General features: G+C 41.9%; 1 protein-coding gene across 1 annotated transcript in view; it reads right to left on the bottom strand.

The window, feature by feature from the left end:
- Positions 1-18,629, bottom strand: part of ERBB4 (erb-b2 receptor tyrosine kinase 4) — a gene marked incomplete at its 5' end in the record, with an annotated part of 567,058 nt that overhangs the window by 175,149 nt on the left and 373,280 nt on the right. The window contains one exon of the mRNA XM_084209338.1: positions 9,786-9,920. Coding sequence (XP_084065464.1) covers positions 9,786-9,920 — 135 coding nt within the window. The remainder of the gene's footprint in view (positions 1-9,785; positions 9,921-18,629) is intronic.

Below are 18,629 nucleotides of genomic sequence, written 5' to 3' on the forward strand. Positions count from 1 at the left end.
AAACTGCTCAGTACTTTGGCAGGGATGGGGTTGGTTCTGCAGCTCAGGATTTTTTGTTCTTCTTTTTGCAAAATATATTTCTCGGTGCCAATGGATGCCCATGCCTGAGACTCATCAGAACCTGTTAATGCTGTTGTTTTCTATGCCCACGACTTCTGAAATCCCCATGTCTGTAGCAGTTACTTTGCTGGGGTCTGGCAGCATAAGGATTTCTGTCCCTCACAACATTATTTTTTCTTATTTGTGTTCATTACTTACTTTTTATTCAGTAACTCAGCTGTGAGAGACGTTGTATTTCCATTAGATGCCACGTCTGCTTGCCTTTCAAATCTCTTTCAAGGGCAGTCACCAATTGACAACTCCCTTCTGAAAATGCTGGCTGAAGGTATTTACTAGAAAGCTAAACTCATTCCCTTTATTTAAAACACACTCTTCTGAGTTGAGGAAAAAAATTACAGGCAACTTCAAGCAGTTCAGCTTGCCACTCTAATGCAAATCAAGTTCATTGTACCACTAGATTTCATGCTTTCCTCCATCTTCAGCTACATCTGCTTGGGAAAAACTATTCTTTAAAATCAAATTTTTCTGTTATTGTATTTGCCTTTCAATTCCAGGTAAAGAAATAAATTATGTTTGGACTATAGATTCCTTAATGGAAGGAAAAGCAGCCTCCATGTAGCCTGAACAAAAGGCAGATGTGGGACTTTCTGTCTATCTGATACAAATTTTCTTTCCAACTGAGATGTCCATGAAACCATAACTGCTGTGAAGCCACATGGAAGGAGCTTTCACAAAATGTTTGTGGCTTTTTATGGAAAAGAACAGCTTCTCCCCCTGGCTTTGCTTTGCCATGGTGATGCTGGTGGCAGGGAACGTGTTCTGTACCCAGACCACCTGTCTGCTGAGGCCCTGTTTGCTGGTCTCCAAACATACATTTAAAATGTTAATTGAACTCCAAGTAATAACCTCAATGAAAGGCTATAATTTAACAAACTCTGCAATAACAAATGTCTTCAGGGTGTACTTTCTGCAATGCCATTTTCTCCGTAGGTAGTTTCCAATTTAGATGTACACCAAAAATGATACACTAGCTATTCTGAAAGGTGGCTTTAAGCATGAATTAGTCACTTCCCTCTTTTCTTTTCACCAGCATACATAAATATATTGCTGTTACTCTGGCCTTCTGCAGAGCAAAATCCTCGTGCTTGGAAAAAACACAAAATACCTTGCAGGGATAACTGGACAAAATGTGCTTATCTCATCTGTGTCCTGGTACGAAGGGCTGGGGGCTTGCTTTACAAATACTGAGGATTTCCATGGAATTGTCTCCTGTTACAGAAACAGCCACTGGGTCTGAAGGAAAGCTTTCCTTGTACTTTGAATTCTGCTGCATTCACCCCTCCTCAATCCTTACTGACCAATGCCTTGTTTGTGCCTGAGGGAAAGGACTCCATCCTTTTCCTGCTCTGATCCAAGATTCCATATTTCACCACTGTGGCTGTGGCTTCCCACGAGCAGCAGGACTGGTCCTAAGCAGAAATCAGTTTTGGGTGGCCCAGTTGAACACACTGGTGTGGACATGAACAGCGTTTTTATCCAGTTTAGGCACAGCACACCTGAGAAGTGGTGCAAGGTCAGGACCTTTGGGAGAGATGGCAAGCATCTGACAAACCCCTGTTCTTCATAGCTGTCACATAATTACTTCAGAGTTAAACACCCAATGGCCTGACCTGAGTATAAATGTCCAGATGAGTGTAAAAATGAGCCTTTTCTAATATTGCAACTACTGGTACAAAAACTGAGTTACTGGGCTCTATGAAGAATTACAAGGTCACTATTGAACATTAAATCAAAGGGCTGCCCACCTGTCAGGCCTCATTCTGTAGCTGCAATAAACACATGTACACAAATTCACCCACATCCCTTGCTGGCAACTCCAAAAAGAGACTCTTAATAACCAAGGGAGAATATAAAGCTTATCACTTATACAAAATTCCATGCAAATATCAACTCATGCTTCTTGTGAAAAGAACAAGAATATAATACATATGTTGAAAAGATTGTACACATATCCACATGGCTGATTTTCTCCTATAACAATTAAAAAAAAAAAAAGTAAGGAGCTTCTGGCCTTAAACTAGTTTGACATAAAGACATATCTGCTAAACTCAGTTTCTACCAGATTGTTCCAATTTCTGTAATATTTTAAAGAAGTGTGTTTTAGAAACCCTGTTACTCCTTTTGCTAGCATGTGGAAAACTGGCAGCAGAACATGGCCCAACAAATGCTCAGTTAGCTGGGCTGAGGGGGGGCAGATTAACCTGAAAAATCAACTCACAGTGTGATAGAAGAAATGAAGAAAGGAAAAAAAAAAAAATCACAGAGCCAGCACTGACTCCCATCAACTAAAGAGAGGGATAAATATGTCAAACTGAGCTGTAATGCTTCCAGACACCTGCTCCCAGGTAAGGTCACTGACAGCTTGGATTGCCAGGAGCACTGAGGGCTGACTTCATAAGCAGCTACACAGCTGGGAAGTCCATTTTTTGTTCCTTTAATTAAAATGCAAAGCACTGGCTTAATGGTAAACATTTAATTAGATTTGTCTCTATGTTTCAATATTAATAAAACACATGAAAAATGCATTAAGACCCAGCTAATTGGGGACTCTCCAAAAGTAGCTGTAAATGAGCAATTATAATACAATTGGGGTGTTGCTCCCCAGGGATTCCCCAGGACTGACACTTCTTAATATTCCAGACAAAAGCTTAGATATTATTAAAATATGCCAGGCAATAAAGTGTACAGATGACAAGAAGAGTGAAATCCCAACAAATTACAGTGAGGAGCAGCCAGTATCAGAGAGTGAGCCAGGCTGGCAGCTAAGCTGGAGTCACTCACACCAAATGACTTTTATAGAGCCAAACATACGATTCATATTTCAGAAGAGAACACACAGGCTGTATTTGCTGGGGACAAAAAAGAAGTCTCTAAAGCACACAGAAATCAGAACTGCCTGAACACCAAATTCCTCACATGAGGCTGAAACACAAAGGGTTTAATTTTTACTTCTATTGGTTATATGATGAATAAAATGCCACACACACTTTGGCTTCAACCTTCTAAAAGCAAACTGAAAAATACACAGTTTACATTGATGAGCAATGAAAATTCCCCTGGGGCTGGAAAGAAATTCCTCCTTGTGAGAGATGGGAGAGCCTCATCTGTCCAGCTTTTGGAAGAAGATCAGGAGGTGAGCTGATGACACAATACACAAAGAGAAAAAGCTGGCTAGGAGAGCTCTTTGAGCCAGCCACAGAAAGTGCAAGATGCAACATCTATGATTTAAAATTGGAACTAAAGGCAGCTGCTATTATTCCTTTTAATACTGGCAAGTAACCAACTTCTGGAGGGACAGCTGCACTTCTGCAAAGCTCCAGGGCAGTGCCAGCAGAGTGCACAGAGCACCAGAGCCCACACCCACTGGGATCTCAAAGCCAGGCTGTGCCCAGGGAAGTCACTGAGCTGCACACCAGGCAAGCTGCTGATACTCCAGGTCTCTGCATACAGGAAATAGAGCTAAGGATGATCCAAGGCTCCTTTTGCTCTTGAAAAATCTATGAATCAATTGGCAAAAAAGAGCCAAGTTTTGGAAAAGGGGAGTTTTCAAGCAGTGTTTCCCTGGAATACACCAAGGGATTTATTGAGTCACAGGCACAGCCGGGAAGACCAAGGCTTTTCTCCCTGGAAATCTAACAGCTCAGAACTGGGGTGTTCTCACACCACAGGCTGCAATTAGACACAAAGCAATGACAGAGGAGTACTATGCTGTGAAGAGCACAGAAGTAAAGTTGTTCTGCCTGAAAAGGTACCTTGCCATAAATCCCAGCTTTATTCACAGCTGACAGGCACTCAGTTGAAAAGCCAGATAGACAAAGGGAATTTTTTCTAGAGATCTCACTACACTTCAGTCTGAGCAGAAAGCTGGTTTCAAGAAAATATTTGAATCAAATTTCAAGAGAAGTCCAGATTTTTTTTAAATAACTCCTTGAAAAGCAACTTAATTTTTTTTAAACTTGAAAATTTTAGACTGATTTTTGCATCCATATTACCCAAACAGTCACCAGCTCTATCATGAACACTCATCCATATTTTCAATATTTTTAAGAGCATTATTGACTGATTTGAACACATGTTATTGGCTGTGGAAGTGACCTCAATGCAACAATTCAAAATCCATGAGCTTTTCTGTGAAACAAAAGCTCCAAGTCAAGTTCCTCTGAAAATTCCTATTTAATACTATGGTCTTCATCAAATCCTGTGAAAGAGCTCACCCGACAAAATGTGAGGCTTGTCCAGCTTCTGCTAACAACAAAACTGAGGAGAACACTGAAGACACAGATGAAAGCAGCCAGATTTCCACAGGACTCTCCCAAAAGCTGCTTAGAGTTCTACTAATCTGGAGGCACTTTAGGCAAGAAGCCTAATTCTTTTTCCCCGCTTTATTGATTTTTCCTGCTGGGAGCTGCACCCTGGGTTTCTACCTCTAAAGAGCAGAGCTGCAGCTCTTCAGTTAAGGGACTGAATCCAAAAAATGGATGTCTAACAGGGGAACAGGCTCTTGCAAAGCAAGGCTTCAGCATGTTTGGCCAATGCTTGAATTCATGGCTGATTTGTGGAAGGAGAGAAAATAGATTTTCAGCGTTGTTGCAGAAACAATTTCAATAACGCAAACCTAAAGGGAAAATGTTGTTCCTTGGAGAGTTAAGTGCTCTGGAGATTCTCACTGTGATGTGCTCAGCCTAAAACCCCAGGCTGACAGCACAGAATTCAGGTAAAGAGAAGAGAAGGCTGCTTTCAAGTTGCAACTAATTTCAAAAGCTTCAGCTACGAGACAGCAGAATGGGAAGGTATAGGAGTGTGCCCCCTGTGGACAGAGTGACAAAACTATCCTTTGTCCCTCATAAAGGAAAGAAGCCCAGAAGTTTCTCTCCTCCATTAGGTGAGAAAGGCACCTCCTAGGCCTAGGGGACTTCACCTCAAACTTAAGGATGGCTAATTGGACAGGAGCCAAAAAATCCCACCTGAGCAATTCACTAGAAAAAGAAGATAACAAAGAAACTAATTGCTTTTGTGAGGTGTTTTACCAGGAGCAAGAACCTCTTGCACCTAGATCAGTTTTTCTCTGTTTATTTTGCCTTTTATTAAGCCTTTTTGTTTCCAACACTGCAACAGAAGCCATCCTGCTGATTTTATGCCTCCAAAGCTAGCTGAGCTACCTTGGGTGAGTAATAGACCTCCAAGAGCTTATGAGACCTGGCTCAAGGAGGCTCCTATTACTGGAAGGTGTAAATATTTCAGTGCGTGTGTGTGAGTCAAAATGCCAGGCACAGTGGCTGTGTCCAGGGAGAGCTGAAGCACATGTGCTCTCTGGTGCAGGGTTTGTTTATCTGAGCACTGAGCCAGCAGCCACCGCCTCTGTGCGTCTGAACGGTGACACCGTGTCACTCAGAGGCCTCCAACACGAGCTCTTCTGCATGCGTTTGATCAGAACTTGAATTAAAAAGGAGAAGCAGCACTCAGGATTCACATGTCTGCAGTATTTCTGTCAGTGTTTAAGACACCATGGCCTTTTCAACTGGCTCCTTAGCACTGATGTGACAATGAAAGCCCCTGAAGAAGGGAATCAGAAGCGCTTCATTCCCAGCGTTCACTGGCCATATTCTCATCTGTCTGGCACTGATGTGAACGAAGGAGATTGCCAGTGTGATAGATGAGTAATGCAATGATTGACTCTCACAATTAATGGACAAATTTCATGTACAGAGGTCCAGAAAAGTTTTATAGATTTATAGTTATGTTGTACCCCCTCAGGTGGTTATCAAGGGACAGCTGAAGTTGGGACATCTGGGAGGGCTGGCTTGTCACTGTGGTGACATCTGACCTCCAATCAGGATCTGAGGACAAGATCTCCACCACTGGACAGTGAAGAAGGGGTTGATGGACAGAATTTTGGGAGGGGTTAAAGGGTTAAAAAGGAAAAAAACCTCCATTGTGAGGGGGCTGAGCACATGGCGGGGAAAGTCTTTTGCTCCCCGAGCTGTAACATTTTTTCTTTATTCAGTCTTCTGTTGTATTTTTGATAAGGTTTAATAAACCTTCCTAAACTATGAAAAGTGAGCAGCTATTTCTCACACCAGAATTGGCAGATCCAAGGTATGAAACAGCCACAGAGGCAGGGCACTGATTTTACTTTGGAGCCTCTTTGTTTCACTCCACCCTTTTGCCTTCCTCTGCTGATTGCACTGGAGCAGCAAGAGAGGGTTCAAGTGAAATTATCCCTGAAGTCAGACCATTATCAGCTTGCTGGCAGGGGGAGGGAACAGCATGGGCACCTGCAGTGGCAGCTCCCTGACAGGGCTGTGCCTGGGCTCCCACACACACTGGGGCCCAGCTGTGCCTGGTGTGACACTGCGTTCACATCAACCTGCTGCAGGCACTCTGGCCATGGCATGGGGGTCTCTCTGGGCTGGGCACTCCTCTTTTGGGCATGTAGGCACCTCTGGGGAGGTTTTATGTCCTTTACTGGTGGCTGGAAACAACACCAGTGATGCCAGAGTGTCAAACTGTGTTTGGATGAGGAACCAGATCCTGACACCCACGGCAGGTCACAGCCTCTGTCCCTGCATGTATTCTCTGCCAGGTGTTGGGAGGGGTTTTACAGCAACTTCTGTGAGCCAGAGAAAAGTTTGATAAGAGGATCCATGTCTACCCCTGAAAGAATTTTCTACCAAGATTGCTGACATAGAAACCAAGAGTGAAAGAAGGATAAATAAGAGAAATCTGCAACTGCCTATTCCAATGAGCACTTTGGTGACCAATGAGTAAAGTGTAAACTTATGAGCTTTGTAAGAATGTATGAAAAGCATGCATGTTATAACAAAAACAGTTTGAAGACTTCTGAAAAAGGAGTGTGTTGCTTTGTATTGTCTCTGTCCCAACTATGACAGCCAGGGACCGCTGCCCTCACAATTCCTGGGGCAAAAGGTGCCCTCCAGTCCTGCCAGTCATGGCTAAACATGGTACATGATGCTGCTAGCCAGGACTTACAGGATCTCACAGACTTCCCTAAATTACTGCTAGGATGGACTTTGCTGAGCCTCACACAGCAGGTTTGGTTGGTTCCCTCCTATGAAGGTTTATAAATAAATAGTAAAACCCAGTAGTTCTTTCCAAAATATTTTGACATTGGGATATTCTCAGTACTGCCAAGCAACACGTACTTCTGTAGTTCCAGTGGATTTAGCCAAGATTTCCATTGGAAATTAGGAGACACCTGAGACTTGAACAGTAAATACACACACATGCTGGATGCAGAAAAGCCTGAGTCACAGTCCTTGCAGAAAAGAACTTTGTAATGCACTGAGCATCATCTGCAGCAGTGGAGAAAAGCAAGGCTGGGCACAGCAAGCACTCACACTCCCTAGAAGGTAGTGAAAAGTGAAATGTGTGCCAAAATTGAGAAGCATATACCTTATTTAATGGCATTTTACACCAATTTCCAGGGTGGTTCATTTCTTCAAGTCCTCTCTGTGTGCCTAGTACATGCATGCATCCACAAACAGGTATTTAATTCAGGCTATTTTAAATGGTGACTTCTGTATCTGAGTTCTTTGTTACCCAAAGCCTTAGGACCTTTTTAAGCATTTGTTGGCTTTTTGTATAATGGGGTTTATATTTTCACCTGTGCAAGCTGTGAAGACAAATGGTTTGGATTAGCAAATTTAATCAAATTTCACAGGAGTCATGAATTGTATTGAGATGGGATCGAGTTTCTCAGAAGATACTCATGTTTATTAAATTAAATCCAGTCCAGTTGTGCCAAGGAAAAATAGAGTAAAATTGAGGTGGCTATCTTAATGAAGCTGCCTTGGTATATAGCTCTCAATCATCATTTAAATAATGCTGTTTATCTTATTTATCAAGTACAAATGGCAAAGCACAAATTGTTCCTTCCCTATATTTCAAAACAACTCAAAAGGAATAAAAAAAAAAAAAAAGTTTGAAGAAAACTGGACTTTGCTACACACACTCTTTCATCTAGCTGTGTGTGGGCACTAATATCTGCCTTTGCTTTCAGGGTGTGTTTCTAAAAGTACTCAGAATGGATCTTGTTCCAGTTCTTCTGGAGTCACCTGTAAAACTTCTGTTACCTCAAAAAGATAGTATTGATGTTGGTTGCTTTTTTAAAAGAGCAGAAGCATTTGTCTTGAAGAACTGGGAAAGGTTAAAAGAAAACCCAAAAAGAGAACAAAACAGAGTAAGAACCAAGTCTTTTTCTTGAAGCAATGATTCATAAAAGGGTACAGGCATTCCCTCACCTTCAAAGGTTTCATCAGCTCTGCCTGGAACTGATCATCAGCAGTGATGAGGGTTTTTAAGATGCAAATAAGAGAGCTGGCTGCATTGCAACTATGTCAGGTTTCCAGCCAGAAGGCAGAAGTGATGAGGCTCAGCTCTGGAGCTGGGCTGTGGAGGAGCAGTGCAGCTTGGCAGGCTCCTGGAGGAAGCTTTATCACAAGTACCTGTGCTCTGCTATTAAGGGGAGCAGATGAGACATACAAAAGCAAGTCAGCTTTCTATAAAATCTATTACACCACAAAGCACCTGGTTAAAAACAAGTTGCTGCTCAGAAATTATGGGGACTCATCAAATGGTCCCTATCTAAAGTCTCAACATTTTATTTTTTTCCCTGAGTTGCCCCCATACAACAGAAGAAATGAAATGTTTCCTGGCTGTAGTGAAATTTAGAGAGGCAAATGTGTCATTTATACATCCTTGAGGGACACCTTCAGATATGGAAGGCAATCCAGAATGTTCCCAAATCCAGAATGCTCAGAACAATGTCTTCTGTGGTGCCACCTTTGACATGTGGTATAAACTTCTTCCCAGCCTGTCTCTGAATTTCAGTGTTGGTACATCCTGAGGGTACTGTTTAACAGCACAGCATTCATTCTGAATGCACTTTACTCCATTATGGAATATTTTGCTTAAACACTCTGTATCCCTGTCACCACCATTCACTACAATCCATTATTGCTGCAAGAATCATAAGAATGATTCACTGAAGGCAAATAATTCTTGGGAAGGGAAATAGAAAAACTCTAAGCACACAGATATTTCAAGTTTGGAATGGAAAGCATTAAAATAAAGAAAATATAGTAAAAAGCAGAGAATGATTTGTTATATTGTAAAGAACACCCAATACTCTGCAAATTCTCCTCTCTCTCTTCAGCAATATACACACAAGACAACAGGATAACTGTTTCTTTGAGGTTCACTTCTCTTCTAAAGTCAGAATATCCATGAGCTTTCACCATGATTACTCCAGCAGCTAATTATGATGCCACAGACAGACTATTGTGGCTCAAGGACCAGCCTGAGCAGCAGGAACAAATGCAAAGCAAACAAGAATGTCTGTGCTTCCACAGCACTACAGTGTCTTAAGCAATAAAGAAGGAAAAGAAAATGCAGAAGAAAGCAAGCAGATGAGAGAAAATTCAGAAAATCTATGATGTTCACAAATTCCCTCTATGGACAGTGTTTTTGAGAACAGACTAAGTGGTCCTCCAAGCAGTTAAAAAACTTAGAAAAATGCAGGGAACAATGAAAGAAAATTTACCAACATAATTCTCTGTAACAGAGGATCAGGGAAAACTTGTGGCCATATTTCTTCAGTTTCATGCTGAGGGGATGACAAGGCTGAGAAGAAAAGCAGTACTTACATCCTGAGCTGCCATTGGTTGGAACCAGAGTGAAGTTGGAGGCCCAGGGGTTCCGCACGATGTCTTGCCAATGAATGGTGTCTGCAAAGCACAGAAATTTGTTCTGGCCAACATACACCCCTCCATTCAGTATCTCTGTGCAGAAGAACAAGAGAACAACATACTTGTAAGACTTCAGACACCTGATTCAATCTATTGCTAAATGTCTGTTGGAGAGAGGAAATTTAAATTAAAAAAAAAAATCCTCACTGTAATCTCATTTAATAACCTCAAAACTGGAGGACAAGCAGCCCACAGTATTTGTAAACAGGAACCCTTTATTCACATGCAGAAGAAACCTGATGAAGACTGACACACAGTTGTTTACTTTTTGTTCCAGTGTGATCATGTATGGAGCAGTTTTGTATTTTGTGGGTAAAATAACCTTCAGCACTTAAATGACTTGAAAAACACAAGCAATCAATCACACTATACTGCATTTCATTAATTTGCAGAAAGGCTTAAAACTTAAAAGAAAGAACCATGCTGTGATGAGCCCCCAGGACACGAGAAGGGGCCAGGCAGCACAAGGTCTGCAGAAAATGTTATATTAGAGCCTGTGCTGCTGTAATACCATCATGCAAAACACCCAAATACTCCAAGCAATGATCCAAATTGATCAAATGATCCAACTATGATCAAAAACTCCTAAGGACATACCTTGCTGGAAGCTTTGTGTTAGAGATGGTTTTTTTACAGGTAAAAGTTTGGGGTTTCTTCTTAGGTTGTAGGGCTTTTGTGCGTTTTGTTGGGGTTTTTGGATTTTCTTTTTATTTTCATATTTACAGCAGTTTGTTTAAAAATCCACTCTGTTGGCCTGTCTCTAAAGACTTGATTCATCAAATCTCAACATGAAAATGATCATACAGTTGTTGGCTATAGCACCAGGCTTTCCTCTGGATCAAAAGCATTTTTTTTTTTTTAACCCCCTAAACCCTTGTTCAAATTCACAATTCCTCTACTTAACCTGTCTCTTTTATTTCCAAAGCAGGAGACAATGTCTGTGACTTTGATGAAAGTTAACAGGAAATGTGAGTCAGTGTCAGAGCTTCCAGCCTCAGCAGAGAAATGCTGAAGGTTGACACCTTGGAATGACATGAAATGGTGCTGTAGAGCCAGGAGTGCCACACAGAGACATGAAGAACAATTCCTGACTATGGTAGTAGCAATTAAGGTAGTCTGAGAATCCTCATCTGCCAGGAAAACCTTAAAAAGCTGGAGTGGGAATGCAAACCTTTACACATACCAGTGTGTTTTATTTCTTTTTTAAATCTCAGGGTTTACAGGTCACAGCATGTAAATGAGGCAGCCCCAATCAAGGAATGTATTAAATAAAGGATCATCTGTAAATACATCTTCCCACCATATTAATCAGTATTACTATTTCCTAGAAACCTCTGGTTTTTAAAAGCTTGGCTTTTCATTGAAAAGGGGCTTATAAATGAGAACAATGACAATAATCTGCTCCAGAAAAACAGTCCAGATTAGAGATATAGCAATGATCTGCCTGTATAATATTCTTATGACCACAGAAAAAAACCATACAGCATCTGTTAACAATTTTGCTCTGGGGAGAAAGGGGGGCTTAGAAGAACATCTGAAATCTTGATTAGTGATGATTTCTCTGTGTTGTCCCAGCTATACTGGATTACCTAATCCATTATGGCCCAGATTTTGATTAAAAATAACATAAAACCAGTAAAAAAACTGTAAAATCTTCAATTATTTCTCCTTAAACACACACACACTATTGTTGGATTAAACTTTTTTTTACTTAGAGATGGGGTCACTGAGAGGTGTTTTAAAAACTTTTATTCTCTTTTCAGTCTCATGTGAAGGGTGAGATAATACAGATGTTATAATTCATGCTATCACAATCAGAAGCCAACTATTTTCTAATTACAATACATTATAAGCTTTGAAAATTCTCTACAAATCCATTTCCCACACACAATTCTATGTAGTTTCTCTGTCAGCTGGCACAATTTCTGGGTATCAGAGCATCCCCTCATGACAATGCCTATCCAAGTTTCTTTCCTGCTAGGAGCTTTGATACATTTTTACAGCAGGATTTCAATCTAAAAGTAATTCTAATAGTTTAATTTGTGGAGAAAGACTTTTTTTCAGCACAAAGGTAACCAGGAATTATATACACATGCTATATTTCAGGGAAGCCAACACCTTCCACTGTGATTTAGTAAAAGTAATCACAAAAAATGCTCTGACTTGCCTCATCACTGAATAGCAAGGGTTATTTCTGCTGCTTTTTCCCAAAAATGGGATACAGTACCTCCAATTTCCCTGCACTGCACCATTTTTCACCAGTGACAAAATTAAAGTTCCCAGGTTATTGATGCACTGAGGTGCAAACACACCTGAGTAATATCCAAGGTGTGTTCTTGTGGATATGAAGTGACACTGAGTTCAAATTTAGTACAATCTTTAGAGCACTTGTATTTGACTCCTCCTGCTCTCTGTGCCCCTGATTCTTTTCCGCTCCACCTTCCCAATCCAACCTGCTATCCTCCTTTTCTTTACACCAAGTCCTTGGTGTGTGTAAATCAGCACAGATGCATTGGCTTCACTGACTTCAACTCAAAATGCATTTTGCACTTCTTTGCCCTCTCTTAGCAAGAACAATGCCTGGGAAGAGCTAATAAACTCTGTTACATGTTAAGCAAATGAAGCACAACTGTAATCAATATACAATAGAGCTGCTGTATAATGAACTCATCATCATAAAGTCATCATCTCATTTTAATTTACAGCCCTGAAAGTGAGAGATAAAGTTAAACAATGAACAGGAGGAGAAAGGCAGGATCTCTGCCTGTGCAGGCAGCAATGGAAGCCAGGCAAAGAGAGGTTTCTTCTCCTGTGTGCAACACCTGAGATGCCTCTGTGCTCAGGGGAGCAGAAGAGAAAATGCCAAGTCCCTGAGTGAATTCTGTGAACAAAGAAGCCAGTTCCTGCCTAAGAAGCCCCAAACCAGACTGCTCACAGTGAAACATATTTTTATACCATTTGGGGGTGAGTGTTTTTGTCTTCTAAAACAATTTTTTGTGACACTGGAAAACTGTTAGTGCAAATATGACCCTGCAAGCAGACAAGTGCTACCATTGGGCTTCTACCCTGCTCAGGGACATCAAGGTGCAAAAGGGGATTTCTAAGCACAAGACCCACTAGCTTTCACTGGGAAAAGAGTTCCTAGAGCTGCCAGACAACTTTAGACATCTTTCTGGAAGGTGTGACACTTCCAAGCACTCTACTGGCTTAAAAGCAGTATAATTCTGCAACCAAAGTTAAACAAAAATAAATCAGAATGTGTTCTTGACACTAAATTCTATCATTATTTTGCTTATTACTCTCAAATGATTGTGGGGAACTTATATCTGCATATTATTAAAATTCTCTTAAATGGTTATTTACTCAGGAAGATAAATCAGAAATGTATTATCTGCTGTTATAGCTGCTGTTTTCTTGCTTTCTTTAGGCTAGTGAAACATTCCCACAGACTTTGGTAGCCTACCACACACTGCTAACAGGAGAGATGGAAACGTACAGGTCTCTGACAACCAAGAAACACAAGCACCTCACACTGTGAAGTGCCAGGAACACAGACAGGTACACCACACACAGCTCATACTTTGTCTGCCACGCTCAAAAAGGGACTCAGAGTGTGACTGGAGTCACTGAAAACACATTATCAGCCACCAGAAATATACAATCACTGCAAAGGGACACTGGCTCTGCAAGGGTGCTGTCTGCTTAGACCAGAGAGGGAAACCACTTTTCTTCTTCCATCTGTTGAAGGGCATTTTATTGAGCTGACTTTTTTTGGTGTACAGTGTAATCCCCCCATGGTTTGCTATCCAATTTCTAATGTGGGTTAAATTGGCAAAACGGGCTCTCATTCTGTAATGCATCCTGGAGTGAAAGTTACTCATGTGTGTTTATATACAGTGGGGGTTGTAAACATCGATGTAGCTGTAGAATCTGTTTCTAAAATTGCTACAAAAATGGTTATAAAATGGCTATTGCTATTCCAGGTTGCAAATTAAAAGCTCCTCTCTGGTGCTACAAAATCAGCTGGCACTAGGAACTGGAAGATGGCATGGTGAGAGGGAAAAGAACTAGCTCTGAAGTGGGCAGGCAAAGGGGAGGGAGTTAATTAGGAAAACCTGGGGTAAGTCCACTCTAACCCCTTCAAAAGCAAACCAGAATAGATCTTACACCTTTCAAGCTGGCTATGAAGGAAGCAGCTGTCTTTGACACCCCACCATATACAGGTATATCCTGCATTATGTATTATATAACACATGCTGATGGCACTGAATTCCCAAGGTCAGCCTCACAGGGGCTGAAGCACCTTTGCAGGTTGATAGTGCTGCATCTTTAGCATAAACACCCCAGTGATGGGGATCTCTTCTCCTGTTTCACCACAGATGCTGAATGCATCATCTGAAAACAGCTTAGGCCTGGAAATTTCATGCCAAACCAAGTCTTTTGAGCCCTCAGCACAGTTCATTGCTGATGACCCACTGGGAAAGCACTTCAGGTCCATCATTAATAAGTTCTGTCTTAAAGGGTAATGAGAACTGGGTGCTTCAGGAGACAATAGCTCATCCATCATCAATCAAGATCTGAAGTTTTTATACAGATGATTTAAGAAGAGTTGGACTGTGCAAAATTGAAATGTCACATTTGTATTGGGAGATGGGGGTGTTTGGTAATGAAAATGAGAGTTTTAACCTTCTCCATTTCAGCTCAATGACCATACTCAAAAGCTCATGGATGTGGAATCTATATCCCAAGCAGAAGCCCCAGACAGCCTTCGATCTCAATTATACAATTTCAAGTACAGTTTATTTGGGTCATTAGCTGGAAGTCAGTTTCAAGGCTTGATGGTAACAGCAAGATATTCTTTATTTCTATCCAAAGCAATCAGTGTTATCTGCAGCCTGTGGGTTTGTACTTCCAACTGTTCAATAACTAAGAACACTGCATTGTAGAACCTGAGCATAATATTTATTTCTAATTATTGTAGAACCTGAACATAAATCTACTAATCCTAACCCCCTGTTTTGCTGCTGAAATAAAAATGGATCATTTGATTATCTTTCACTGAGTTGGATGGGGTACCCTCCTCACCTGAGGTGTGTGAAGACAGCCTCACAGGGTTCTTGCAACTATTTAACTACTTCATTAGAGGACAAGAGGCCCTGGGCCACTCTTTTGTAGCCATCTCCCTAAAGGGAATATCTATTTCAGGAACAGGTTCAGTCAGACAAAACATTTCTGTCTCTGCATGCCTTGAATTCTTCCTTCTCACAGCCTTATTAAAATAACACACCAAACCACTTACCTGGTGTCCTGGTTTTGCCAGGTTTTGCCTGGTTAACTCTGTAGAAGGAAAAAACACTGGAAAATATCCAGCCCTTTAGGATGAACACCCCAGAGTTACAAGCTACGCGCCATGGTCACATTTGTCTTTGGGAAGTGCCTGTATGTATGTGCAGGTCTGTGTCAGGCCGCTGGACACTGTTTCACCCTGCACCCTCTGGGCACAAGATGTGTCAGACACATGGCCCCAAAGGGTTCTGTGCAGGGACAAAGTGATCCCAAATACTGCAGAAGAGAGTAGCAACAGTTGAATCCAATGAGTAACACAAAAGCCCTAAACCCATTCAAAAGGGAAGAAAACACTTGGGTGTGAACTCAGTTTAAGATGTGCTTCTGCTCATCAGAAACAGTCCTGTTCTGAAGTGTCATTTTTTTTTAACTCAGTACACTTGGCTTGGGCTAAAGGAAATGGTCTGTGTCCCTAACCCTGCTAGATTCACTGATCTTAGTGCTTCCTTCCTTTACTTCCAGTGACCACAGCAGCGTCTGCCCACTTGGATCTTGATTCCCTGAAGTACCCAGGCCCAGGTTCACATCTGAATCCTTCCCTTCCCCTCCACTCTGGAGGAGGATCTCTGCTCTGTAGTAATTACTCTGCTTTGGGGAGGGAGCTTCAAATCAAGGTTACTTTTGTTAACCACACCCTTGCCATCAGCATTACATGTCCCAGATGTTAAATAACCAGTCAGACACTCTGACCAGCCCCAGGTCTGCCATTTCCTTTGCAGATGGTAACTGCAGGAGCAGCACTGCCTGTTTACAGCTTTACCCACCTCATTCTTTTCCCATCATGAGCTTTTCAAAAGCTGTTTGACCCTGTTGACTTTGCAGGAGGAGCTTTCCTGTAATATATTGGCTCTGTTACAGGGATATTAATTTTCAGGATGAGATGCTAATTGCCTCACTTTGTCCAGTCAAATTCTGAATCTGGTGTTAGAAGCCAAGTGCCTTGAGTTACTGTTTACTCATATGATTTATGGGTTTGACAGGTAGATTAACAGATTGAAACCTTACAACCGGAACAATCCAAGGGGCTTCCCGTAGGTCACTGCAAGTCAGGGAAAGAGGCAGGACAAGCCTGAAGCAGTGATGATTGGGAAGGGGAGACCTCTAATTGCAGCCTGCTTCCACCTAAAGAAGACTAGAGGGGAACACAGACTCTTCTAAGAAGTGCCCAAGGACAAGAGGCAATAGGCACCAGCTGCAACACAGGAAACGCTGATTAGAACTGAAAATCTTGTTCCCAGCTAGAGTGTGGTTAAGCACAGGAGCAGACTGATCAGAGAACTAGTGCTATCTCCATCTCTAGAGATTCTAATAAACAATGAACAACCTGATTCTTGTCTGAAGTTACCTTGCTTTTAGCAAAAGATTGGACCAGATAACCTCCAGATTATTAATTCCAACCCAAGTTATTTTGTCCTTCTAGTAGTTATTAACCATCTACTACCACAGTACTCACAACATGCCATTAGCAATCCATTCTCTCAACTTTTATGAAAGCATACTTCATTTTAAAATTTTACCTACTGGTAAGCATCTGCTGATATAAGACACCCACCTGGAAGTTGACATGTATTTAAAAGCACATCATGTGCATGTATAAAGAAATGATCCAGTATTTGAAATACAGAACCTGTGTCACTGCCACTGTCCCCCACTGCATGCAAAGGGGACATGTGGACTGAGATAAATGACAAAACTGCTGCCCTTCAATCTTCTGATTTTTGGTTAGCAAAAAGAAAATTGCATTCATTTAAGTCACTGGAGAGAATAAATGATGAGTTTCAAATTACTGTCCAGGGAGAGAGTGGCACATGACTGGCTCACCCCAGAAGACACTCTGGTGCACAGTAAGAGCAGCAATATGCCAACAGCCAGGAATGAGCACTCATCTCATTCACAGCAGCCATGACTTCATCCTCAGGTATCCCAGCCCTCCCTGATGGGGATACCTGTGTCCCAGTTACAGGAGCACACTCATGATGAGGTGAGCTGGTTCTACAGGGTGTGCCTCTTCTAACACACCACTCCTGGACAGTGCTTACCTCCCAACTGTTCCAAAAAACACACCTCTGAGTGTGGATTTCAGCCAGGACACCTGAGTATTCAAACATCATTAACCTCCTGAATCCAAACCAAATCTTTCCTCTGCCCTGCTCACAAAAGGAGCAGAAGATGTGATGTGTTGCACACTGGGTGCACCAACAGTGCAAAGTCTGCTTGGTATCCCAGAAGGCTCCAGAAAGCCTGGAGGCTCTGACAGATACCCCAGTAGTGAATTCATTTCTGCTGTCAGGTTATCTTTAACAGTGAGCATCCTTCAGGATGTACTCTGGTGTAATGACCCAAAGCAGCTGTATCAGCGCTTGCCTTGCCTGTGTCTTTCACAACACAACCCTTGTTTTCTGCATCAGGCACCCTCCAAATTTGTTCAGTGAAGGCTGAACAGACCTTAGTGTCACTTTGTGTGCCCTCTTGAAACCTTGCCTGTGCCCAACAGCATCACACTGATCAGCTGACACACAACCAAACCACCTTTCCTGACTCACCACATGTGGTTGTTGTTTCACATTCATTTTTCCTCATAATTTCTCCAGAGCTTTTGCTGTGACTGGAATGTTTTTCCGGGTGAGTGGCCCTACAACAACGTGAGCTGCTGCCAGCAGGGCTTCTTACTGCCTCCAGGGCTTTTCCATCAGCTGCAGATTCCTCCACAAACTCTTCAGTGAGCCACCAGTCCAGGTGTCCAGGGGATAAGACTGCAGAGGCATTCTTCAACCATCCTCCTTCACCTCTGACTGCTCTTACACCTTCTGGTTTAAGACACAGGAACCTAAACCTCAAAAGGGACTCACCCTACCTCCTTCCTTCCCTGATGTCAAGGGCAGGTAGATAACATTCAAGAGAATCTGAAGAAATGTGGGGAAGCAGTGGAGAGAGAGTCCTACTCCAGGACAGAAAAGGAGGAAACTGAAGCTTGGGTTCATGTAATAGGTATGAGGTCCATTGAGCCAAACAGAACCCATAAAGAAACCACCTCTCCACTGAAAACTATCTTACATGTCATGTCATCTCTGTGGGCCAAATTTGAGAAATAGCACTGAGAGAACCTACTTTTATTTTTTCCCCTGAAGTTTTCACAGAATTCTCTCCTCACAGGATATTCATCTCATTTCTTTAGCCAGGATGAGGCTGCATTCTTTGACTGAATCACTTCTGTATTGCCAAGACAGACCCAAGCATTTAAAAGCCTCTCCTTGCCAGGACATTTGCTATCTAATATTTTGATCAAATGATCACATCATGTTTCATGTATGCTGGTGGCAGCTCTCAGTCTGTCCCTTCCATATGTGAGATATGTGAGGCTGCCACATCCCTTTTCTCCTGGCATCAGCTCTTTCT

This window comes from Fringilla coelebs, assembly GCF_963513975.1.
Source record: "Fringilla coelebs genome assembly, chromosome: 7".
NCBI classification, from domain to species: domain Eukaryota; kingdom Metazoa; phylum Chordata; class Aves; order Passeriformes; family Fringillidae; genus Fringilla; species Fringilla coelebs.